The 24,207-nt window shown below is 39.4% G+C and overlaps 4 protein-coding genes across 11 annotated transcripts in view; 1 reads left to right on the top strand and 3 right to left on the bottom strand.

Moving 5' to 3' along the window:
- Positions 1–3,108: 3,108 nt before the first annotated feature.
- LOC106167295 (folic acid synthesis protein FOL1) lies at positions 3,109–12,549 on the bottom strand. 4 transcript variants are annotated; one of them, XM_013546035.2, is made up of 3 exons: positions 12,384–12,549; positions 7,050–9,344; positions 3,109–3,742 (listed from the first exon to the last, which is right to left on the bottom strand). In XM_013546035.2, the coding sequence occupies exons 1-2, from the start codon at positions 12,458–12,460 to the stop codon at positions 8,417–8,419; spliced, it is 1,005 nt and encodes a 334-aa protein (XP_013401489.2). In that variant the 5' UTR covers positions 12,461–12,549; the 3' UTR covers positions 3,109–3,742; positions 7,050–8,416. The 4 variants fall into 4 exon arrangements, with proteins under 4 accessions (XP_013401489.2, XP_086853258.1, XP_086853260.1 ...); XM_086997132.1 differs by having other exon boundaries at positions 12,389–12,547; XM_086997134.1 differs by having other exon boundaries at positions 7,050–9,327; positions 12,389–12,528.
- On the bottom strand, positions 3,232–3,723 carry LOC106167273 (uncharacterized). Its single transcript, XM_086997535.1, has one exon. The coding sequence runs from the start codon at positions 3,721–3,723 to the stop codon at positions 3,232–3,234; it is 492 nt and encodes a 163-aa protein (XP_086853661.1).
- Positions 7,347–16,958, top strand: LOC106167296 (uncharacterized). 3 transcript variants are annotated; one of them, XM_086997128.1, is made up of 5 exons: positions 7,347–7,460; positions 13,923–14,372; positions 14,797–15,200; positions 15,460–15,618; positions 16,232–16,958. In XM_086997128.1, the coding sequence occupies exons 2-5, from the start codon at positions 13,930–13,932 to the stop codon at positions 16,336–16,338; spliced, it is 1,113 nt and encodes a 370-aa protein (XP_086853254.1). In that variant the 5' UTR covers positions 7,347–7,460; positions 13,923–13,929; the 3' UTR covers positions 16,339–16,958. The 3 variants fall into 3 exon arrangements, with proteins under 3 accessions (XP_086853254.1, XP_013401490.2, XP_086853253.1); XM_013546036.2 differs by lacking the exon at positions 7,347–7,460 and adding an exon at positions 10,430–10,526; XM_086997127.1 differs by lacking the exon at positions 7,347–7,460 and adding an exon at positions 12,352–12,520.
- Positions 16,959–18,950: 1,992 nt separating this feature from the next.
- The window catches only part of LOC106152493 (uncharacterized), a 35,302-nt gene continuing 30,045 nt past the window's right edge, over positions 18,951–24,207 (bottom strand). For 2 of the 3 annotated variants that reach the window (XM_086997125.1, XM_086997123.1), the window contains 2 exons: positions 20,564–20,672; positions 18,951–19,396 (listed from right to left, as the gene is read on the bottom strand). In XM_086997125.1, coding sequence (XP_086853251.1) covers positions 19,292–19,396; positions 20,564–20,672 — 214 coding nt within the window. In that variant the 3' untranslated portion in view covers positions 18,951–19,291. The remainder of the gene's footprint in view (positions 19,397–20,563; positions 20,673–24,207) is intronic. The other variant, XM_086997124.1, reaches the window with a different exon arrangement.

The following is a 24,207-nucleotide window of genomic DNA, read 5'->3' as shown; positions in this document are numbered from 1 at the left end:
TTTCCTTGAAGTGTTTCAAAGCAATAGTGTTGGATGATTCAGCGAATACTACATTGCTGGCCATGGTCCCTGGGTTTGTTGAGGCACTTTCATCAGGACCATTTCTTACCGTATCAGTGTCCTCAGATGGAATTTCATCGGTTCTTGCAGTTTCTGAAGCATTTTTGTCGCCGTATGAAACATAAATTGCACTTTCAGTTTCGATGAGAAGGGCGTTATTGGCAGAGATAGAGTAAGGAATCCAATTTATGATGGCCACCCCTTTCGGAAACAAATCACAGCTGAGCATTGGCGTACCCAGCAACTCCTTAAGTACATCCCCGTCTATATTTTTGAGCAACATGGTCTGGTTACCCCTGTTCATTTGCATTTTCCCTTCAATACGGGCCGGTTTGAAACAAAAACAATATATTTCCCTTCTCAAAAGTTCTTTGAACCCGTTCGGGATTTTCTCCACTGCACCAATGGGATAACCTATTGTCAGTCTCGTTTTTTCGAGGTTTGGGTGGGCCACCCTTTCTTTCTTCATCGCAAAACCTTTTAGCTTCCTCAAGATTCCCTGCCCTTGACGGGACGGTGCCACGCGCGCTGCCCGCAAAATAAACGTAGTCTCATCATCGGTAAGGTGCGCAAGGCAGAAGGCAACGACGTTGTTCTTGCCATTGTAATTCTTTTTCGTCGATGCCATTTCTTGTTTTCCCTCTACCTTCTCTCTTAGTTTCACTCCTGGGTCTTCTGCCTTCTCCGCAATTTTCATCTCACCTGCCTTTTCCGCCAGTCGCCGAACAGGCGGGTTTGTTGGCTGATCTCCCGCCCGCTGTACCAGATTAACGCCCACGCCCATTTCTCTTTCTGCCTGTTCAGCCAGCTGATCTCCAGCCTCTTGTACCGGATCCCTGTCTTCTTTCCCTACTGCCTGTTCTGCCAGATAACCAGTGACGTGCGAGGCTGCCATATACTGCCCGTAGAAGGACGGGAGATAGTCCCCACCCCCGTACACTTCGTCTATGCCCAGAACGGCGTCATAGTCCGCTGGCGTGGCTTGGCGTAGTATTAATTCGTTCATAACTAGGGACATATGTATTTACCAAATGTAATTTGTTTTGAAAAGACTGCATGCAAACTATAGTGTTTAAACGGAAAGTTTGCCTGTGTCGTCTCTTGTGTCAAATTCCAGTTATAGAAGTCTAAACAAATTATCAGTTTTGCCGGCTGTTACGACTTTAACATTTACACAAGTTATACAATCGTACCTAGATAAGCGGTTGGACTGAAGCGTCCAATGTTTTCCCCGTGCTTGTGTCGCATACTCGTTGCACACTAAATACTACGGCCTATATATTGCCTTGCGAGAAGATAAGCTTTTCTCAGCTTTGTATAGAGATTGACATAATAGTTGGGACGGGGGAGGGGGGGGGGTAGCTCAAAAGTCATCAAAATTATCGTCGAGAGCCGGGAGAGACACGAATCAACCGATGTTCAATGTCAATTAGATCATTTTTGTAGGTACCGCCATTTCCAAATAGCTCACTGTCTCCATGTTGGCCACGTAAGGTAAGTGAGGCGAGCTGGTCAGACGGTCACATGACTCCCCCGCCCCCGTTTCATGTTATATCATCATTCAGAAGTGATAAGACTGACAACGCAATATATATTTAAACATCAAAATGAAAATGTAGATCTCGGCTACCACAATCTGGTGAATTAACTACAAAGTTCGCCAAAATTGGACACAACTAATACAACCAAAGCTAAATAATATAACCAAGGCAGAAGGCTGAGAAAAATGCTTTGGGGCAGCTCTTGAAGGCCTATAATACATGTAAGCAGATCATTTGTCGGTTTGCTTTCTATTGGATTACAGCAAACTCTCTAAAAATTGTTGAAAAAAAAAAACGAGAAATCGAGAGAGAGACCATTTCTGGCTCAGCCAGAGATTTGTAGGGGCCCCTGTGGATGACAGAATTTTTTGTACTGCGTTATTTTGGAGAGATCGAAAACAAAATTCACTTTCTTCTCCGCTTCATACATCAGCAAGGGTGATAATTCGTATTTTCAATGAGAATTTCTGTAATTTACTTGACCATTATTTGCTTATTATTGAAAAAAAAAGGCTTAAATTTGGATAGATTTATGAAACAAGAATACAAGCAAAGACAATTATAGCCCATTATTTATTTGTTTAATTTAGCAAACAGTATCATATCATACTGAGACTGGTGCTGGCATTATTGTAAAATATATTCTGTTCTACTCCTACAATATTGATGAAATTAGGAAAAGTCATAATGTATACATTTTTGTATTGAACGTTTTCCACCATAAAGGTTCTTCAGTACCTACAAAGCAGCATCCATGGTTACGTGTAGGTTCAAGATAGATAGTTAGATATCCCCCCTCCCTCCCACCCCCCCACCCCCCCAAAAATAAATTGTCACCGTGTCTATTTGCGGCTAAATGCACCATTTATCACAGGTTAGTTTATTAGTAGGCGCGAATGCATGAACATTATCTTAGGAAAAAACAGTTCCTGATAGGCTGCAATGTGTGTATGTGTCCACAACAGTGCTGTAACACTGTTCCTTATAGGCTACGATGTGTGCATGTGACCATGCAATGTTGGTATTAAAGATGTAATAGCCACTGGAACTGACTAAAAGGTGTGTGTGTGTGTTTGTGTGTGTGTGTGTGTGTGTGTGTGCGCGCGCGCGCACGCACGTGTGTGTGATCAATGTGGTTATATTTAATTAAAAAATACCATTTAGGCTTGCTTTTGAAGACTTTCGAATGGCTACATAAAATGTTTTCGAGTTCCAATTCACAGCCGTAGCAATTTCAGCGTCGTAAAGCATCACTATGTTATGCTGATAATGGACTGGATGGGAATGAGACATCGAGTATACACACTCGTCCAAAAAAGTTCAGAAACATACTTATTTCGAAGAGTTAAAAAATAACCGTACGTGCTAACATTAAGGGAAATGTTTTTACCAAGTATTGATGGAACTTCAAAATATCAGGATCCGGAATCCGGTGTGTCCTATTAGCCTCTAATTTAGTGGCGTCACTAGTATCAAAAACGACGTCACCCCAAAGTGCAATATCTAAATGGATGGTATGGGGCACATTTTTTTTCAAGGGGTCACGCACTCGTAGGGATTTCCTCCAATTTCTTTCAGAAGTCTCTTACATGTGTCCGGATCTCCGTACGGTATCAGTTTTACAGCCATATTATGATACGGTGGCTGGTTCGTGTCCAGTTGAGGCAGTGTGAGGCCTAGGAAGACTTTTGACGTCTTCAGAAGCGTGGTGCGTTTTTTCAGGATCTCCATGGCCGCTGGATTGTGGGTAATCCTTTGAAGTTCTTCTAATTTTCACCCCGACAGAGTCGCAGAACCTGAGGGCGTGGGGTTTCTCAACGGCCACTTGTACCCACGGTACCCGGAAGCAAACTATGCAAATTTTGGCAATATCTTCGGCAAGTTTTTCAACCAGGTAGATATCGGTTGATTCTGCGTATTCAAGGATCTTTTTGGTGACACTTTTGTAATTAAGCGTGTCTTTGATGTCGTCTGTCTCGGCGGCACGCCGAATGTCAACGCCGAGGGTCAAGTTAATGACCACTTCCTGTTTCTTGCCCAGCTCGTGAGGACTTATGCCGATCTGCATTCTCGGGCGGAGATTCTTGATTTCAATCAGATCCAGGTTGTCCATAGTAGCCATATCTAAATCGGAAATGGAACTGCAATGAATAAGTAACAAGCTAAAGGATCTTTCTCATTTAAATCCGTCTACCTAGCTTTTGCACGCCTTCTCCACGGGATCTCTTGTTGAATGCAATCAGTTAACAGACTAAAACGTCTCCTTTTGTTTCCAATGTACTCACATAAACGCCAGCTTTTCTATATTCTACTAAACGCCAGGGGGCGTGTTGGTCTGTTAATCTGATTGCATTTAGTGAGAGTGCCTGCGTGGTGTTGGTGCGCAATAGCTACGTCGACAAAATTCATTCTAAATGGGTCCTTAAGTTTTACAGACTACATATGCGTTTATTATACAATTCTGGTCATTTAAATAAAAAAATCATTTTTATGGGTTTTTGTCATGGCGACTTAAAAGCAAACAGGGATAGATCATTGCCGCTGGAATTAATACTAAAAATGTATATGTACTTTATGTATGTTTGAATAAATCACGGCTCAGTTCTTTCGGGTCTAAGCTATACGCTGGATACATGATGTGCAAGTAACCGATATTGTGAATCGTAGAGTTACAACGCAAATGGGATCAGGCTAAAAAAGATGATGTGACGCCTTTTCTTGTCAACCCCCGACCACGTGACGTCTTACCTGCAATTTACAGGGCAAATCTGTTTTCCTGAGAAATTTATAAATTAATAACTTCGCTTCAGAGGCCGTTCTGTTTGCCGAGTGCCAGAGCGTAAAGTAGGTTTTTTCCCCGATCTGTTATTTTGCTATACATACCACGGGTGTGATATCAAAACAAGAGGATTGCAGGAACCGATACAATGAATGAGACGGAGTGACTGCCACGTGCAAAAGATGGGCAGGAAATCAGCCAACTACTCACAAAAAACCACTGACCCATGTCCCTGTCAATACACACGCAACCACAAACCATTCACGCAAATGAAAATGATTGGACGGTGACCGCAATTAGGCAGTAAATGCGGGGAAAGTCCATTCTTAGATATCACCCCATGCGCGGTGATATCAGCGTGTTCTATTCAAAGTTAGGGGGTTTGGGTGGGGAGCACGCACGATTTCCCTTTGCATGTATGACAAATAATGCACTGTTACCCCCTCGCCCGATATACACGATAGCATGCCTTGTTGGCGCTCGGCATGCTATCGTGATATCGGACTCGTGGACAGTGCGTTATTTACTACTTATTATTCACATCGTACGCTTGAATTTTCGTTCCTGGCCGTGACAAGATTTATTAATTAATTACTTATTAAACTGCACTCGCAATGGATGTGACGGTTAAACCATAAAACCTTATATTACCGGTTTTACCATACCGCCTTTTGAACACCTTACAACGCGTGCGCAGAAAGGTTATCTTCAACCGCAAAATGCAGTTTTAAAGCTCTGTGACTGAACAAGTGATAAATTTGGTTAACGATTGGCATGTTGACTTCAGAAGGCCGCATTCATAACAGCGGACTAACTAGACCGCCGATCAATTATGGCGACCCACTTAAAAGCTTTCCGTCTTATCCCCTAACAGACACTGTGAGGATTACGCAACAAGCATTCAAGTGGGTCGGCCATATTTGATCCTCGGGCTAGTTCTCCGCTGTTGTGAATGCAGCCTAACTCTTCCGCATATCAATAAGCGACAGACTTAAAACCTTGCCGTTTATTTCCCTAATAAACACTGAAAAGATTCCCTGCGGGGATAACGTAGCAAGCTTTCAAGTGGGTCAGACATATTTGATCTGCAGATCTGTTAGCCCGCGTATGATCTTTGGTTGTGAGCGTAGCCTAAGATGTTAGCCAATGCCTGTGGGACTGTCGTATTTTCTATTGTCACCATTATATATTCAGGTGTTTCTAGGCCCTAGTCTCTCCCATCGGTATTTTAAATGGTGCAAAATTGTGTAAGATGTCTTTTGAAATATATTACAATAATATATTTCATTTTGTGACACCTGACGTAAAAAATCTCTGGTAGAGAATAAAACGTGATTAAGGTTCACAGATGCTGGACCGAAACGGCATGTATGGCTCTCGTTATTTCGTCTCTCGGACATAAATATCACATCAATTATGTAGAGACCACGAAGAGCCTTCTATACAACATGTGCGTGCTTAGTGTGCTTAAACATGTTTATTCATTAATTACCAGGGCCCCGTAACTCGAAGCATCGCGAACAGCGATATCACATAGAGACTACAGTGTATTATATGGAGCGAGTACGGGCGAGTTATGGAATCGAGACGCTTGCGCTCGGTCGCAATGCGCAATGCTTTCGACTTACGGGCCCAGCCCTGCAAAGCATACACACGCGTCATTGGTTTTCCTTATTTAATGGATATTTTTGCCGCTTGTCACATGACTGTGGGCATGAACAGTTCCCCATTTCCAACGTTTAACTTCGACGGCATCATATAAATAACTTGGCATCAAATACACTTAAGTTAACCAAAAAAGGGACCTAATGCCGACAATAGCAAAACGTACCAGTGAAATAAAACTTCTCATTTCCTTCTTTCTTTTTCGCTCAAATCGCCGTTGTTAAGAAGTGAGATTCTATTTTAAAGTTTTCTTTCTCTTGCAATCGGCTCTTTTTAGTTTTTATCGCACAGTATGCATGTAGTATTAATGAATACATTTAATACAAAATCGAATTGAATTTTGGTCAAAAGAGGTTATTTCGTTTCATGGCTTCTTGTGTACGGTCTTTTCTCGACCGTCTTTAACTTTTATCCATAAATGGCCAATCATGAGCGGATTGAACAGTCCAACCTCAGCAAGTCCGACAAGCAAGGTGGCCTGATACACTAACTACCACATCTGTGGGACAGGTGTTACAAGTCTAGGAACCGTAGTCCGCTTCCCATTACTTTGTACAAGTGACACTCGTGCCATATAGTAACCCCAATACGCCAACTAGCCCTCACCTGTACTTATATCATATGGGAGCCCGGACTTCCATTCCTGTTACACCGGACGCGGTGAGACAACCCGCGCTGAACGTCACCATACGACACCGGTGACAACTTAAAACCAGCTCACCTGAAGAAGACCTTTTAATAAGGCCAAAACGCTGTGATCTCCGTTTCAACGTTAAACCCAATATTATAGTTTTTTTAATTATCTTGGTATAATATAACTGCCTGAATCAAAAGTTTCGCCTTGATATAAAATAACAATTTATTATATGCCAATTATATACCACATCGACTCATAAATACTCCTGAGAAAAAAAATAAGCCAAGAAGTTACAAAACAATGTCGTTAAAATGTGGGAATTACTCTCCAAACAATGTTGACACACAAGGGAATTCTGAATACTTACATCTACTGATGCTGCTCAGAGACGATTTGCTTGCTGTAGTCCAGGAATAAGCTTCAAGTGCTCTGTGATACTCGAAACAAAGACGTACGAGTAGTAGCTCGGAATGGATCCACCGATTATAAGTAGCACTACAAGTAGATGACTATTCATGTTCGGCATGTCCGGTTGCGTGTTGGAGACCATTCCCAGACTATCGTACTAACTTTGAATCGAACGAGGCCCATAGGGAGTAATTAAATTTCCTTCAGCAACGTTACTTTAGTGGGATGCTCACGAAAGTCACTAATATTCCTTTAGCAACTTTAGTGAGCATCCCAGACGTCTAAGCTGCTCGGGCTGAGATTATTATGGCGAGGGACCCCGTGGAGATGGACCGATCCTGTTAGATCGATCTACGGATGAAAACACATGGCAAGTCTTAGGGTGCTTTCCCAGAGATTTAGATCGATCTAAGGATTAAGTTTTAGATCGACCTAACTCCCTGGGGGTTCAGGCTAAATTGCAGTCAGCCGAGCGGACATCAAAGTCAATTACCACCTTACAGCTTTTAGTAGGCGGGACAGACGCTTAAGCCGGCCAAGCTGACAGTAATCTAGTGAGACTCCCCACAGGGATAGATCGATCTAAAAATCTATGGAAATGGGGTGTTAAATAGTGCGGTTGGTCACAGGGCCGCATTCGAGGACAGGACAGGTAAATACGGGAGCGTGGGCATACGTTGCGATATATGGTGATAACATTTAGTTGACGGTTTACCTGCCACGCAACAGCGAATTTCCACAAATTATCTCTTTAACAGGGTTAATGGGTATATCACAAGGCCTCTAGCAATAATGGGGCCTAATGAGCGTGATAACAGTCGTTAAAGCGTCCATATCTCCACAGATCCGGTTGTTAAAAAAAAACATACACGCATACACAAAATAGTCCACGACATGTATTTCGTGCCATATTTTGAAAAATCCATAGCTGTTATGTAAATCCATGAAACAATGAAGCCAGATACCCACTCTCTTTCCCTACTGCTTACAGATAATCAGTGACGTGCGAGGCTGCCATATACTGCCCGTTGAAGGAAGGGAGATAGTCCCCTCCCCCTTACACTTCGTCTATGCCCAAAACGGCGTCATAGTCTGACCCCCCGAACCCCACGTCTAGGGGGCGATGGTCGGTTTGCACCCGAGGTCTGTCGTTCCAGACCCCCCCCCTTCAAATAATCCTGGATCCGCCCCTGTTATTGGTTCGTTTTTTTTCATAAACACCAAAGATTTATATAGTTTTTTTTTAATTATTGGAAAACAATTTCATGTTTCCGAACATTTTTGGTCGAGAAAATATCTTCCAGCAGTTCACCCTTCGAATAGTCTTTAAAACGTGCAATCTACAATTTCAAATATATCCAAATAGTTTCTCTGCCCGGTAACATCTACAGCAATTTCTTGCAATGTTTTCTTCACAACCGGATGAATCGAATCCGGGGATACATCGGCAAGAGGGACAACCGTGTGGGCGAACTTCAAAATATCGGGATCCGGAATCCGGTGTGCGCTCTTACCCTCTAAACTAGTGACGTCAACATTATCAAAAATGACGTCACCCCAAAGTGCAATATCTAAATCAATGGTACGGGGCCCATTTTTATTCAAGGGGTCACGCACTCGTAAGAGATTTTCTTCAATTTCTTTTAGAAGTCCCCTAAATGTGTCCGGATCTCCACACGGTATAAGTTTTAGAGCCATGTTATGGAACGGCGGCTGGTTCGTGTCCAGTTGAGGCGGTGTAAGGAAGACTTTCGACGTCTTCAGAAGCGTGGTGCGTCTTTTCAGGATCTCCACGGCCGCTTTCAGGTTTTGCAGCGGATTAATGTTCGATCCAAGTGACACAAATACAATGGGATGTGGGTAATCCTTCGATGTCCTTCTAATTTTCACCCCGACAGAGTCGGTGAACCTGAGGGCGTGGGGTTTCTCAGCGGCAACTTGTACCCACGGTGCCCGGAAGCAAACTATGCAAATTTTGGCGATATCTTCGGCAAGTTTTTCTACCAGATTGATATCGGTTGATTCTGCGTATTCGAGGACCATTTTGGTGACATTTTTGTAATTGAGCGTGTCGTTGATGTCGTCTGTCTCGGCGGCACGCCGAATGTCCACGCCGAGGGTCAGGTTAATGACTACTTCCTGTTTTTTGCCCAGCTCGTGAGGACTTATACCGATCTGTACTCGCGGGCGGAGATTCTTGATTTCAATCAGATCCAGGTTGTCCATAGTAGCCATATCTAAATCGGAAATGGAGCTGCAATGAACAAGTAACAAGCTAAAGGGCCTTTCTTATTTAAATCTGTCGACCTAGCTTATGCACACCTTCTCCACGGGATCTCTTGGTGAATGCAACCAGTTAACAGACTGAAAAGTCTCATCTTGTTCCCGGGGCCGTAGCGATAGTCCGAAGGTTCAATAGTCCGAAAGTTCATTGGTCCGAATGTTCACTATAGAACCTTCGGACCAATGAACCCTTGATTAAAAAATCGATGAAAATGTTACCACTTTTCGGACCAATGAACCTTCGGACCAATGAACCTTCGGACTATCGAGACGCCCCCTTGTTCCCGCGTGGTGTTGGTGCGCAATAGCTAGGTCGACAAAATTCATTCCGAACTGGTCCTTAAGTTTTACAGAATATGCATTTTTATACAAACCTTGTCATTTAAATTAAAAGTTATTTATAAGGGCTTTTGTCATGGCGACTTAAAAGCAAATAGGGATATACTGTTGCCGTTAATTAATGTATATGTACTTTATGTATGTTTGAATAAAGCACGGCTCAGTTTTAAATATCTTTCGGGTCTAAGCTATATACGCTGGGTACGTACGTGATGTACAACTAAAATCTAATATACCGTTTATTAGATCTTAGTGTACATGTACAAGTAACAGATATTGTGAATGGCAGAATTACAACGCAGATGGAATGGGGCTCAAAATATGATGTGATGCCTATTCTTCCCAGTATCAAACTGGAGTTAAGTAGGAGCGATTTGCTAACTGCAGTGAAATAGAATCAAACGGCATCAAGGTGGCGCACACAGATAGTTTATAGCACACAGGTTTCTGACCCGTCTTCAGTAAGATCAGGTTTCGTATGTTCTACCTTGGAGTGCTGCTATCGGCTTATTTCTAACGAATCGGGAGGTCTCAAAACATTTCAAAATATATTTTTCACACGTGCAACCGATGCCACAACTGCTCACCTGCAGAGCAAGCGCTGAGCATGATCTCGCGGAACAAAACGATGCCGGTTGCCATGAATTATCGAAATTTACCGTTATCGCCTGCTCTTCCGAGTAATTTTGTTAACCCCCGACCACGTGACGTATTACCTGTAATTTACAGGGCACATCTGTTTTCCTGAGTAGTCAAGTTTATAAATAACTTCGCTTCAGAGGCCGTTCTGTTTGCCGAGTGCCAGGGCGTAAAGGTAAGTTTTCTTGCGATCTGTTATTTTGCTTCATTATTGACATCGTACGCTTGGATTTTCGCTCTTGACCATGACAAGTGCTTCATTACTAAGCTGCAATTGCTACGATGTATGTAACAGTTGACTCCAGCTAAAACATTACCGGGAATCAAACCTTTTATTACTGGTTTTACCATACCGCCTGGTGAACACCTTAAAATGCGCGCGCAGAAGGTATATATATATATATATATATATTCTACCGACAATGATCCAACAGACGTGACTAAACCGTCTGATTTGTAATTATAAAGAGTGAAGGGGCTCCCATTATTAATTAGGAAAACAGATGTGCCCTGCTCCGATGACGCCAGTAAGACGATACCCTGAGAGACGTGTGCCCTATTTCTTTTAAGAATATTAAAAAAATATTGTAGATTCGAAGCCGGCCATGGCTAATAAGACGTGCCTGCAAAGCTGCCTTTCAAACACCATGTGCAGGACGGTGAACTATATTTTTGCTCCTTTCGGACCTAAGACAACTTTGGAGTGATTAGCTCTTTTAGGATGCGCATGCGGCCCAATCGACTGTCCTGATTGACGTCATGGATAGTCAAAGCTTTAAAAGAAACGAAGTTTAGGAAAATTTCACTCCAGATTACACTTTATGTACTGTTTTCTTTATATTATAGAAATTTTGCATTAACAGAAATTAATGCATTTAAAGTCAAATTTCTGTCATAAAACCAGACCAAATGCCATCATAAAGTTTTAAATAGCATATCTTAAAGGAATACGTGGCATCGTTTCATGCCCCCCCCCCCCCAAAAAAAAAAAATATATATATATATATATATATATATATATATATATATATATATATATATATATATATATATATATATATATTCGAAAGGGTGTTTTCTGCATTCTTTCAGTGCTAAATACAACTGCATAACCCTTAGTAGTTTTCGGTAACTCATTTGAATAACTCCGCACGCACCAGCTATACCCTGCACGTGACTACGTCAGTTTGGTGGACTTTTACGATGGAGGGGCGAATAAGTAGGTCATACTTACGACCACAAATTTATAGAAAGTGCAATTTTAAAGCTCTTTTATGGCTGACCGACTGATTAATTTGTTTATGCATTGTGCGGTCCACTTAAGAGACCGACGTGTCTCACTTGAGGTTTGCAACTACCCCCTTTCAACTTTTTCTTTCATCTTTTAAAACAAATAAAATTTCACAACTGAAAAAAAGACATAACCAAGTTTTCTATCCCTGTGCTCTACATATAGTAATAAAATTCCCTGTGCTCTACATATAGTAATAAAATTATCTTTTTCTATCATTTTATTTTTCTTCTTTTATTTCCCCTAAGAAAAAGACTGTGTCAACCTGTGACCCAAGATTTAATATCCCCAGTCTTTGCAATCCGTCTGTTATGTAATAGCCTTCTGTATCTTGTATGTTGTACCGCGAAGAACCTTATACACAGCATGTGCGTGCTTAGTGTGCTTAAACATTTATCTAGCCCTGCAGCGCATACATACATACAGTTCATTGGTTTTCCTGTTAAATGGACATTTTACGCCACTTGCCACGTAACTGTGGCCATGCTTATAATGTCCCAATCACAAACATTCAACACGTGGCCCACTTTTGTTTACACCTCTGGATTTGGAATACGACACCATATAAATAATTTGGCATCAACTTCAAGTATATATATATACGTGACTATATATATATATATATATATATATATATATATATATATATATATATATATATATATATATATATATATATATATATATATATATATATACCAGTATATGCAAAAAGGAGACCTAATGCTTTCATTTCCTTACCTTACCTTTTCGCTCAAATCGTCGCCGTGACAAAGATCAGACGAATTCGATGGGCTAGTAGATGACACGTTCGACATGCCTAGTTGCGTGGTAAATAGTGCCGAAGGTCACAAGAGCCGTATTCTAGGACAGGACAGGTAAATGCCTAAGCGTGTGCATATATAACGATTTATTGTGACGCAGACGATTAACCTGTCACGTACGCAACACACCCAAGCCCAAAATAGAGGTGCAGCTGAGGTCCTGGGCATGCTCTTAAAAATATGTAGTGCACAGATTGCAAACCATGCTTGATTATTTCAAGGTCCCACGTGAAGAAGTTTGTATCAAAGTTTTACTCTCCTGGAAAAATAAAAAATAATTCATCGTCTAGCACCAAAATGAAACATATAGGTCACTGTCACAAATGCAGTCACAACTGTCCAGCTGGGATACGTTTTACTCACTTTGAAAATCTACCCTCTACCAGGGCGAGTGATAGATGTTTACAGATATTCACAGATATGTCTCTAGCTAGATTCACTCTGAGTTGAGCCCTAAATGACCAGCTAGCTAGAGACATATCTGTGAATATCTGTAAAAAATCTATCACTCGCCCTGGTAGAGGGCATTGAAAATCCAATCATCACTTGTGAAGATTCTTTTGTCTATAGCTCTTTATATTTGTCTGGTCTTACCAGCTAATATTTCGTCTGCTTGCAGTAAGACTTCATCAGGGAATGGGGTTGTGATAGATGTGACAACCTATCATCCCCTCTGGTTTCTATCACAATCTCATTCCCTGATGAAGTCTGACTGCAAACAGACGAAATATTGGCTGGTAACGGGTTCTATTGAGAGAGAAAACTGTCTTTAAAACGTCCATATCACCACAGATCCCATTACGCTTGTTACGGCACTTACCTTTTTAGTGTGGGTATCATTAAGGCCTTTTCAAAGTCATTGGCAACTTTGTCGAATAAAATGTTTTGTTCAAACAAGAGTGAAAGTAGTAGGGCCTACTCCGTGTACAGGTAGGCCTATGTAAGCATCATTGAAAGACTATGTTGTCGTCTGCTCAAAAAGGGAACTCGACCCTCAGATTTGTGAGCACGAATATTATTATGGGATACCAAACCTCCTTTGAATTCCAAAAAAGAAAATTTCCCAACTTTCAAGAATTCGTGCGTTTTGTATGTTTGTCAATGTTACACGATTGGCTTCATTTCACTGGTATTTACTTGCAGTGGGGTTGAAATATGTATAGCGTGGATTGATCACTTCATTACGCATTTCTTAATTTACAGTGGTTGCCACCTAGCCTGTTTTTTTTAATGTAGGCCCTACATGTAGGCCCTATGACACGGGATTTAAACTGAATATGATATACAAGTAGGCCTACATAGCAAAGTTCCATACAGGTAGGCCTACTGTCCGTGCTGTGAGGTTATTCGACTGTCATGAAACTTCTTGGGGATATTTTAGTAATTAAAAACCAACTAAATAATAAATGAAGGGTTGATAACAGTAACGACTTAATTGCAATTTGTTTTTCCATAGGTCGAACATGACGACGGAGAAGTCCCAATTACGACAACACGAAACCCATTTCCGACATTTGCGACACTCCCGTCCATCGTCGGGTCAATGGCCTCTGTGGCATCATCACGCTCGTGGGCACCACCAAGACCACGCCAACGGGAGTGACGTGTTCTTGCACGATCCCGTTGGCTTCCAAATGTTACACAGGAATGTGCCGTTCTCATCTACTCCAACTGACGTCCCAGATTCGTGGCAATCCAAGCAGTCTCAGTATACGACATGTAAATTCACGCCGATTGTTGAAGATGACGTCACTGATGACGAAGTTCCGGCCGATCTGTTGAGGCAAGCTCAGTACGGGTCACCACTCATTCAACGCTGGGGCGTAGATGCTCGTATTATCCCAGAGACCATTGTATTGGCAGACGACCGACTCCAAGTTTCCCCCTGCAAGTCTCCACCTTACTGGTGAGTGACGTCATACAGCACACACGTGATGATACCATGGGTTGCTATCCTTGATGAAATTCCCACAATTTTAGGATTTCTTAGTGTACAAGCTGAGGCAGTCTCTATGTATTTGTTGTTTACATTTGCTATAAAATGTTTAATACAGATCTTTTCATTTGATGACGTTTTGGATGTTGATGTAAAAAAATACTGTAAGAACACTTCACTTTACGTGAACGAAAGTGGGTCCTGGTGGGCTGACTTTTTGAAACAAAACGGAGAATCAGTTTCAAGCTTCCGGTTATATAGATCTCAATCCTGGTTGCTTTACTTTGTAAATGGTATGGTATAGCATGATCTAAACCTACATATACGACACGTTTAATTGTGCCATGCTTTGATGCGAATGATAAGACATGGTTTCATATTTTTCTCTATTTAGTTGGGTATGCTACCTGGAGATGACCGCTCAAAATGGGGAGGTCTACATGGGAACTGGTGCATTTTCCAATGTAGGGAACACCCCCGGTGTAATCCTCACTTGCGCCCACAATATTTACCACCACTCACGTCGGGGTTACATCGATCACGTGGACGTCTATCCAGCACGTGACGGATCTTCGGCACCTTTCGGGCATTTCCGCGTGTATTCAACTCATCTTCGGGTACCAGACCTGTACAAGAAACGAAAAGCTGCAACCTACGATTATGGCCTCATCTTGATTCCTAAAAAAGAATTCAGCATCTCTACTAAGCCGTTTGGTTTTGGGTATAATCTTTTGGCATCGTCTGCGTTGAAAGGGAGATTGGCAGAAATATGCGGATACCCGGGAGACAAACCGAATGGTAATGGAATAATAACTGGGTTTTTAGAATCACACACATCAGAGAGACAGAGGCCAGTTTTAGACAAAATCAATTCTGAAAATGAAAATGTCACGAATATCAGTCGGCAGTGTCAATCCCGACCAGTTTTATCCCTTTCAATCATAAATTTACAATTTAGGCCCACGTAGAATATATAGGCCTATACTTCTATTTTAATATTTCTATCTTAAAAGACTGCACGGTAGGGGGCATTTGTAACTTTTGTTTCTCTGTCAAGGCACTATGTGGATCGCAGGCAGCCCACTGAAGTACGCCTCCCGTTCACGCCTGTATTACGAAGCCGACACAGCAGCCGGGCAGAGCGGCTCTCCCGTGTGGACCTGGGACAACTTTAACTGGATGATGGTCGGGATTCACGGAAAGGGGGTGATTCCAGGTAAATAAACTGTATATCTTCATTGCTATGTGTGTATTTGTATTGTTTCTTTAAGATTTTAGGAGCAGCGATTTTGCCAAGATAACACATTGTCACCAATGTTTGGAACATTATTAGCTTCAACAGGACAGTGATGCTCTCGTTATTCGGGATGCTAGCGAACTCGCGTTAGGCTGATCTAACCAATGAGAAAGATCCATTCAAACAGCAGCCAGAAAACTCAGCGACAAAGAATCCAATTACTCAGACGAGTATCGAAACTCTGTGTAAAAAAAGATACCAAAAGGGTGAACCTGACAGTTGACGAGGACCTGACTTTTAATTCATCTTGAAAAACTATAAACTGAGGCCAAAACTTAATACTTTAGTGGTTTGTAAATAGCATTTTCTTTGAATGGTTTATGTATTGAATTTGTGTGCTAGTATATCTACTGGTACAACGGAACATATTCGAACAAGTTTCAGTTGTCTTTTTTCGTCTGCTATTGTGCATCAGACAACCATTCTGTATTTCTTTTGTATCAACTTAACGTTTTAAAGTTAAATATATTGTTAAATCGTACCCTTGAAATTAAACTTCTGTTGACATATCATGTCGTTATCCTAATTCCAGGTGGCACTCTGAACAGCGCACGCAGACTGACACCAGAAGTAATCCAGGAGATCCATGATTGGATAAAAGAGATCAAGGATAAGGAGGAGGAGGATCACGTGGTTTAACACAGCACGTGGGGCATTAAAAGTAACATTTACTCCCCACAGCTTGCAGGTGTCAAGATTAATAGAGAAACGAATGGAAGTGGTCTTTAAATATATCAATAAAATATACATTTGTTGGAATCGTTCCCTACGGTGTTAAAAATTTTTAGTGAGCAAAGGCAGGGTATTGATAGTGGAGCATGGCCCAAATGCTTACTAGTTTGACCTATTATGCAGTTACCAAATTGAACTAGCATTGTGTAGATTAATGCGTGATAGTGTGATGTCAGTGTTGAACGGATTCTATTTAAATGATTTCAAGATGTCTGTCATATTGCATATTGTCTGTAAATATGTTACTTTCCACCACTGCAAATATTACACAAGGATTTGTAGTATGAAGCAAGTGCTTTACATTATTTTGCCTATTTTACACACTTTAGTTTTAGACAACAGAACAAGCAGGTCTTTGGAAACATGTAAGTGTCCAAATATCTTGGCAAATGAAATATAGCTACTAAAACTCAGCAGGTCATTTCCAACATAAATCGAGATATCCTGAAAGAACAGAGTTTCCAATTCTTTTTCATAAATAAAATGTTTTACTTGTGTTGTGCATGAGAAAAAGCAAAGAAGCCATATTTATATATATTTCTGATGTTCTCTTACGTGACACTAACAAGAGGATCAGAGGCTATACCACCTTTGAGTATTGCACCACCAGCTGGAATAAGCGCATTCGTATTGATAAAAAAGGGGCACCATCTCCCCTCCAGTGTTGTGCTTGACATGCTCTACAAAATGCACTAAACAAGAGTTTATTGAAAATTTCAATTTATAACAAAATCATGGTGAAAAGTTATGGGACTAATGTTACATTGGTTGTTATAGGGCAAAGGTTATGTGTTGAACAATGACAGCAACAACAAGGACAGACAAACAGATCAGAAAACATATAGACACTGCAAGTGTTTGGTCTTAACACCACCAGCTACATATAAAAAAGCATACACCCAAAGAAAGACCAAATGTATAATTGTTAGATGGTTTATTCATAAACATATCTTATATACAGTATTATAAGCCTCACTTGGGTTAGGTGATCGACTTAACCACATCACTTTAAAATAACAACATTAATTATTAAAAAGAGCTACATATAAAGTTTTCAATTTTGATAAAAATTGGAAAATGGCAGACGTACACGCCTGTGAGAATCGTACCTATGCGTAACTCAAGCAGCAAAAGGGAAACCCCACTGTGTAGACACCTACACCCTCAACTGGGACACAGGAAGTGGTCCCTCCCAGCATTGTGCTTGCTCTTCCCTTCCTGTTCATGTAATGTCTTAAAGCTTTTTACACTGACAAGTGAGATGCCATATATATACATTTTAATTTGAGAGACTAAGTATGCTGCCTACATACATGTTACATGTACATAGAATGTCTATTTTTACCATGCCACTCATAAACAGTAAACAAGGCAGCAAAGCTGTCAAATGTACAGACAAAAAGCAGGAAAAAACAAAATAGGGTACTGTCAATTCTGACGCAAAAGTATATTATGTTAAACTGCAAATTCAACATCAAATTTTAATTATGCTCAACAGGTAATTCCAATGTAAGTAAAATGTGTAACAAGCATAAGGCTTCAGCCCCATAGGAGTTCAAGTTCACACTCTGAAAATGTATAACTTCCAGAAAAAGAAGTCAATTAGACTGCTTTTCCAACTCAGGCTGCATTTTAGTCCTGTATTTCTTTTTTGAAAGTTTGGCAATCATAAGAAACATGGTTTTCCCATAATGGTTTTCATGGCAGCAGCACCCAAAATTGTGTGTTCTTCTATTCTGATGCAATATTACATAATGGTTAACAGCATAATGACAATCATTAATAATAAAATAAAGGTATCATGGATTTTCAGAAAATGTGACTAGCAAAGGTCTTCATGCCCATGGAACTTCAAAGTGACACCTTGAATATGCCAAAATAAAAACTAGACAGCACTGTTCTGAAATGGGTTTATTTCCATTTTTAAATGAAATAAACAGTTTACTGCCAACTAAGAAAATTGATGAGATGGGACAAATATCAATAGAACTGTGGCAAATGTCCAATTTCCTCCATTCTGACATTCTGAACATAGTGAATGATTGAATCTGACTGATATGAGTTTTTTTCCATTTTTGACACTTTATTACACAATACACGATAACAAGTTTACCATCATTTCTACAAAATCAACTAACAATGTTGTAAAGATGCAGGAAATGTCAAACAAATACTTTTATGTGTCTTATTAATTAAATAATGAGACTGTTAACATGCCTAAGAATTGAATCTGAGGAAATGTGAAAAACATGCTGAAAAGTGAAAAAACAGCATAACTTCTACAATAATGGCCCGATCGTGCTGATTTTCGAACTTGACCTGCATTTTATGAATATTCACCAGCTCTGTAAATATAAAGCCAAAAAGTAAAACTGCCCTCCACTTATCGTGTTTACAAGGAAAGTGCACGGCATCGGCATCGGCATCGGCGACGACAGACGCAGGTGATGGCAATATGTACAGACACATCTGTGTCTGTACATAAAAACATCATACGTGTTGCATCATAAGCAAAACCATTCAGTAGCAGGTAGTTTTCATTGTCCACAATTATTGTTTTTCTTTTGTGATGTTTACCAGCATAAAATTCAGGAAAGTGACAGTGACACCACTGGCAAAGGAAAGAAAGCAGATGATGGAGATCTAAAAACCAAAATAACATCACTCTGTCAGATTGTCTAAAGAGAGCAGGATGCCAATGAGTTCTTTTATCTTAGAGAGAGCTTTTTCTGTGCTTCAACCTTCTCTGTGTGATGACTGAAATTAGCCATGAAGTTCAGTGCTACAGTTTTGAGAACAATGCCATAATGACACCCGACTACACTTATTCCTGAAGATAATTCTCCTCATTCAAGTCTTTTCAATGACCTTCACCTTCAATGTTGTGGCCCATGTCCGAAATTGCTTGGCGTAGAAACTCTTTTTGCTGACATAGGTTATAAGTCTCCCAAATTCTAGGGTACAACTGTAATGAAAAAGCGATTATGAGGTTATCTAAAAGTAACAGAAAAAGGTACCACAAAACATTCTTATACTGAAATACAGAGGTCAGGTGTCCATTCCATTTCTTTGTTTTTCAATTATTCCTAAAAAATTCCTCTTATTTTTTGCTCAGAGTGACTAACTGGCATTGATTATTCTAGGAATTGATACGAAGACGAAGCTTAAAATTTAGATTAATTGCACTTGTTATCCACCTCAAAGAGGTGTACTACTCAATGGGATTCAAGTAAAATACAAATTATTCCACTGTTTGAAGCACCAGCCATGGGAGCAGTCATTAACAAGAACTTACAATCCATATTGTACCATAAGTGCCAGGGCCGTAGCCTGAGCAAAATGCCAGGGGGGGGCAGTAAGCGGACACGAGGGGGCGAAGCTACCGAGGGGGGTGGGTATGGTGTGTAAAATTCCAAATTCCAGGGGGGGCAGCTGCCCCCCCTGCCCCCCCGGAGGCTACGGCCCTGAGTGCGTATAAAAAAAGTTGTGCTTGACAAGCTCTACAAAATACAATAAACAAGAGCTCTAACTTTTTTGTAGAAAATTACAATTTACAACACAATCGTGGGGAAAAGAAAAAGGTCAAGTACACGGTTGCAGCAATAGTAAATATACGAGAGCTTGAAATTTTGCAAAGTGCAGTTTATGATGAAAAATAGGTCAATGGTCAAATTCAAGGTCACAGTAAGATTACCAATATAAGACTTCCTATTCACATCAGTTCTAACTTTGGGTATATCCCTTAATTTGCAAAGTGCAGTTCATGGTGAAAAGTAGATTAAAGGTCAAATCCAAGGGCAGATTTGAAATCCCCACATGAAATTCAGTCAAACATCTATAATAATTTTCCCCATGATTCCTTTGGTTTAGGAGATATTTAGCATTTAATTATATAAATTTTGGACAAGGGTGTATTGCGCCAAGTGCCACACTTAGACCAGTGCACTGCAAAAGTCATGGATCAAGTTATGTGACCTAAATCCAAGAGATTGGTAAACAGGCTCTTGTAGTCTAGGAGTAAAATTGGTAATGGTGACACTGCGGCAGATGTGGAGGATGAGACAGGTTGGGACTAAAACCATGTGTACTATACTGGTTGTATAATAACTTAACTGACATTCACTCAGCTTACCATTACTACTTTGTACCCCAATATCTCCAGTTGCCTCATTTTTTGACTGTCTCTGGAATGTGAGACATACCTCTCATAATAGACCTTTACTGGCATACTGATAGCAATCCTATTGATAAAATAAAATAAAATAAATAAATAAACAAGGCAGCAAAGCTGTCAAATGTACAGACAAAAAGCAGAAAATAACAATGCAAAAAATAGGCTACTGTCAATTCTGATGCAAAAATACATTATGCTTAACTGCAAATTCAACATCAAATTTTAATTATGCTCAACAGGTAATACCAATGTAAGTAAAATGTGTAACAAGCATAAGGCTTCAGACCCATGGGAGTTCAAGTTCACACTTTGAAAATGCCAGAATGAGAAAAATGAAAATTTTACAAAAAATTGCATAAATTCAATAATAAATGATAACCCAATTGAGCTGGCTTTCTAATCTGAGCTGCATGCCAATCCTAAAAATAATACTTGTAAGTTAAAAATAATAATAAGTAACACAGTTTTCTTTTCATAATGTTTGTAGTAGCAGTGCAAAAAGATTTTTGTCAATTTTGATGTAAAAATACATAATAAATTGCAGAATAATTATCACCAATTTTTAATTATTGACTATAAATAGCATGGATACAGAAAATTTGATAACCATTCGGCTTCATGTCCATGGGAGCTCTGAGTCCCACAGTGAATATGCCAACACGATAAAAATGAATATTTCCCTAAAATGAATAACTTCCAGAAAAAAAAAGAAGCCAATTAGACTGCTTTTCCAACTCAGGCTGCATTCTAGTCCTGTGTTTTTTTTTTTGAAAGTTTGACAATCATAAGTAACATGGTTTTCTCATAATGGTCATCATGGCAGCAGCACCCAAAATTGTGGTTTCTTCTATTTTGATGCAATATTACATAAAGCTTAACAGCATAATGACCGTCATTTTTTTATAATAAAATATTCGTATCACGGATTTTCAGAAAATGTAACTAGCATGGGTCTTCAAGCCCGTGGAGGTTCTAAATCACACCTTGAAAATGCCAATATGTGAAAAATAAAATTTTTTCATCATAATTTTTTAACTCAACCTGCGTTTTGGCAGGAATGACCACTCCTGTGAGTTTAATGACAATTGGCCTATCTGTTTTTCTAATATTGTGTTTACAGTGTTGCATATATGCTGAAAAACGAAAAACAAGGCAGCAAAGCTGTCAAATGTACAGACAAAAAACAGAAAATAAAGATGCAAAATAGGTTTTGTCAATTTTGGTGCAATAATAAATAATGCTTATAATAGCACTGTCAGTCAACACTGAATTTTAATCATGCACAACAGGTAAAATGGTCAATAACATGAGCGGACCCAGAGATATTTTCTGACAGTATTCCAAAGTATCTATTTTGATCCATCCTCCATTTTGATGGTCTTCCAACAGAAGAAAAAATAGATACCAGGCAATATAAACTTAATAACCTGACTGTCTTCAGGAAGACCCAGAAGATGGTCTCAATCTACCCTTTCAATAAGATTACAGTTTCAGGACCATGAGTTTAAATTCAGATGATGAAAGTCTCAATATTTGAAAAATGATGACAGTGCATAAAATAATATTACATAAGTAACATAATGTTTAAAGACATAAAAAACAATACAACTGCTTATGTGGAAATACAGAAATGTCAGAGCCTCAGGCGGATGAGAGTTAAAAGTCACAAATGCAAGTGTTTGAGAAAAAATTATAAAGGAAAACATAACAAAACTAGAAAAGCGCTCAAAGAGTGCAGACCTCTGCCAAGGTAGCAATTGTTGATTATTATTGATTATTGTCCTCTTTGGCCCACTTCTGACAGTTCCTGAAAATTTCAGCAAAATCGGTCCATAACTTTTTGAGTTATGTTGATGACAAACAGGGGTGAAAATATAACCTCCTTGGCAGAGGTAAATATAATTCCAATGAAGCTGCTATTCAAACTTTTAATCTTTGAGTTTGATATATATATATATATATATATTAAAAACTTATTTGCAATTTTAAACAAAATTCACCTGCATAATTATCACTGCTTCCTTATTATTAATCTAGCAGAGAGCTTAACCTATGGGAGTTTACAGGGAAATATCAACAAGTGTGCTTTATGTAATCTCATTTAATGGCCGAATAATTAGGCAAATTACTTTATAAGACTGAAATTAGCTAAGTGATACCCAAGGGAAATTTACAGACTGACCCTCTCAAAGGTCTTTCAGGCCCATAAGTCACAACTTAAGAAAAACACAAAACAATAATGCACAAAATAGGAGACTACCAATTCTGATGCAATAATACATTATGTTTAACTGCACAGTCAACATCAAATTTTAATTTTGCACAACAGGTAACACCAACGAAAGTAAAAGCATAAGGCTTCAGGCCCATCAGAGTTCAAGTTTATACTTAGAAAGTGCCAGAATGAGAAAAATGAAATTTCACACAAAATTGCATAAAATTCAATAATAAATGATAACCCAATTGACCTGGCTTTCTAATTTGAACTGCATGCCAATCCTAAAAATCATACTCATAAGTTAAATATAATAATAAATAACACAGTTTTCTTTTCATAATGTTTGCAGTAGCAGTGCAAAAAGATTATTGTCAATTTTGATGTAACATTACATAATAAATTATAGAATAATTATCACTAATTTTTGATTATTGACTATAAATAGCATGAACATGTAGAAAATTTGATTACCATCCGGCTTCATGTCCATGGGAGCTCCGAGTCCCACAATGAATATGCCAAAAAGATAATGAATATTTCACTCTAAAAATGTATAACTTCCAGAAAAAGAAGCCAATTAGACTGCTTTTCCAACTCGGGCTGCATTTTAGTCCTGTGTTTCTTTTTTAAAAGTTTGACAATCATAAGTAGCACTGTTTTCCCATAATGGTCATCATGGCAGAAGCACCAAAAATTGTGTTTTCTTCTATTTTGATGCAACATTACATAATGCTTAACAGCATAATACATCAATTTTTAATAATTAAATATATGTGTCATGGATTTTCAGAAAATGAGACTAGCATGGGTCTTCAAGCCCATGGAGGTTCTAAGTCGCACCTTGAAAATACCAAGAAGTGAGAAATTAAATTTTCACAAAAAAACTGTTAAATTGCCAGAAAAATTTACCAAACAGACTGCACTGCCTACTGAAGCTGTATGTTAGACCCATGTTTCTTTCCTGTAAGTTTGAGAACAGTAAGTGACATGATTTCCCTTAAATGGTCATCATAGGAGCAGTGCCCAAAATAGGGTTTTTTTCTAATTTTGATGCAACATTACATAATGTTTAACAGCATAATGACCATCAAATGTTATTAATAAAATATTTGTAACATGGACATTCAGAAAACATGACAAGCAAAGGTCTTCATGATCATGGAACTTCAAAGTCACACCTTAAAAATGCCAACATGTGAAAAATTAAATTTTCACAAAAAAAAACTGTTTAACTGCCAGAAAAAGTTACCAAACGGACTGCATTGCCTACTGAAGCTGTATTTTAGTCCCATGTTTCTTTCCTGTAAGTTTGAGAACAGTAAGTGACGTGATTTTCCTTAAATGGTCATCATGGGAGCAGTGCCCAAAATAGGGGTTTCTTCAA

The sequence above is a fragment of the Lingula anatina genome, chromosome 10, assembly GCF_051362555.1.
Source record: "Lingula anatina isolate TDL-2025a chromosome 10, LinAna3.0, whole genome shotgun sequence".
Taxonomy (NCBI): domain Eukaryota; kingdom Metazoa; phylum Brachiopoda; class Lingulata; order Lingulida; family Lingulidae; genus Lingula; species Lingula anatina.
This window is presented reverse-complemented; position numbering and strand designations above follow the sequence as displayed.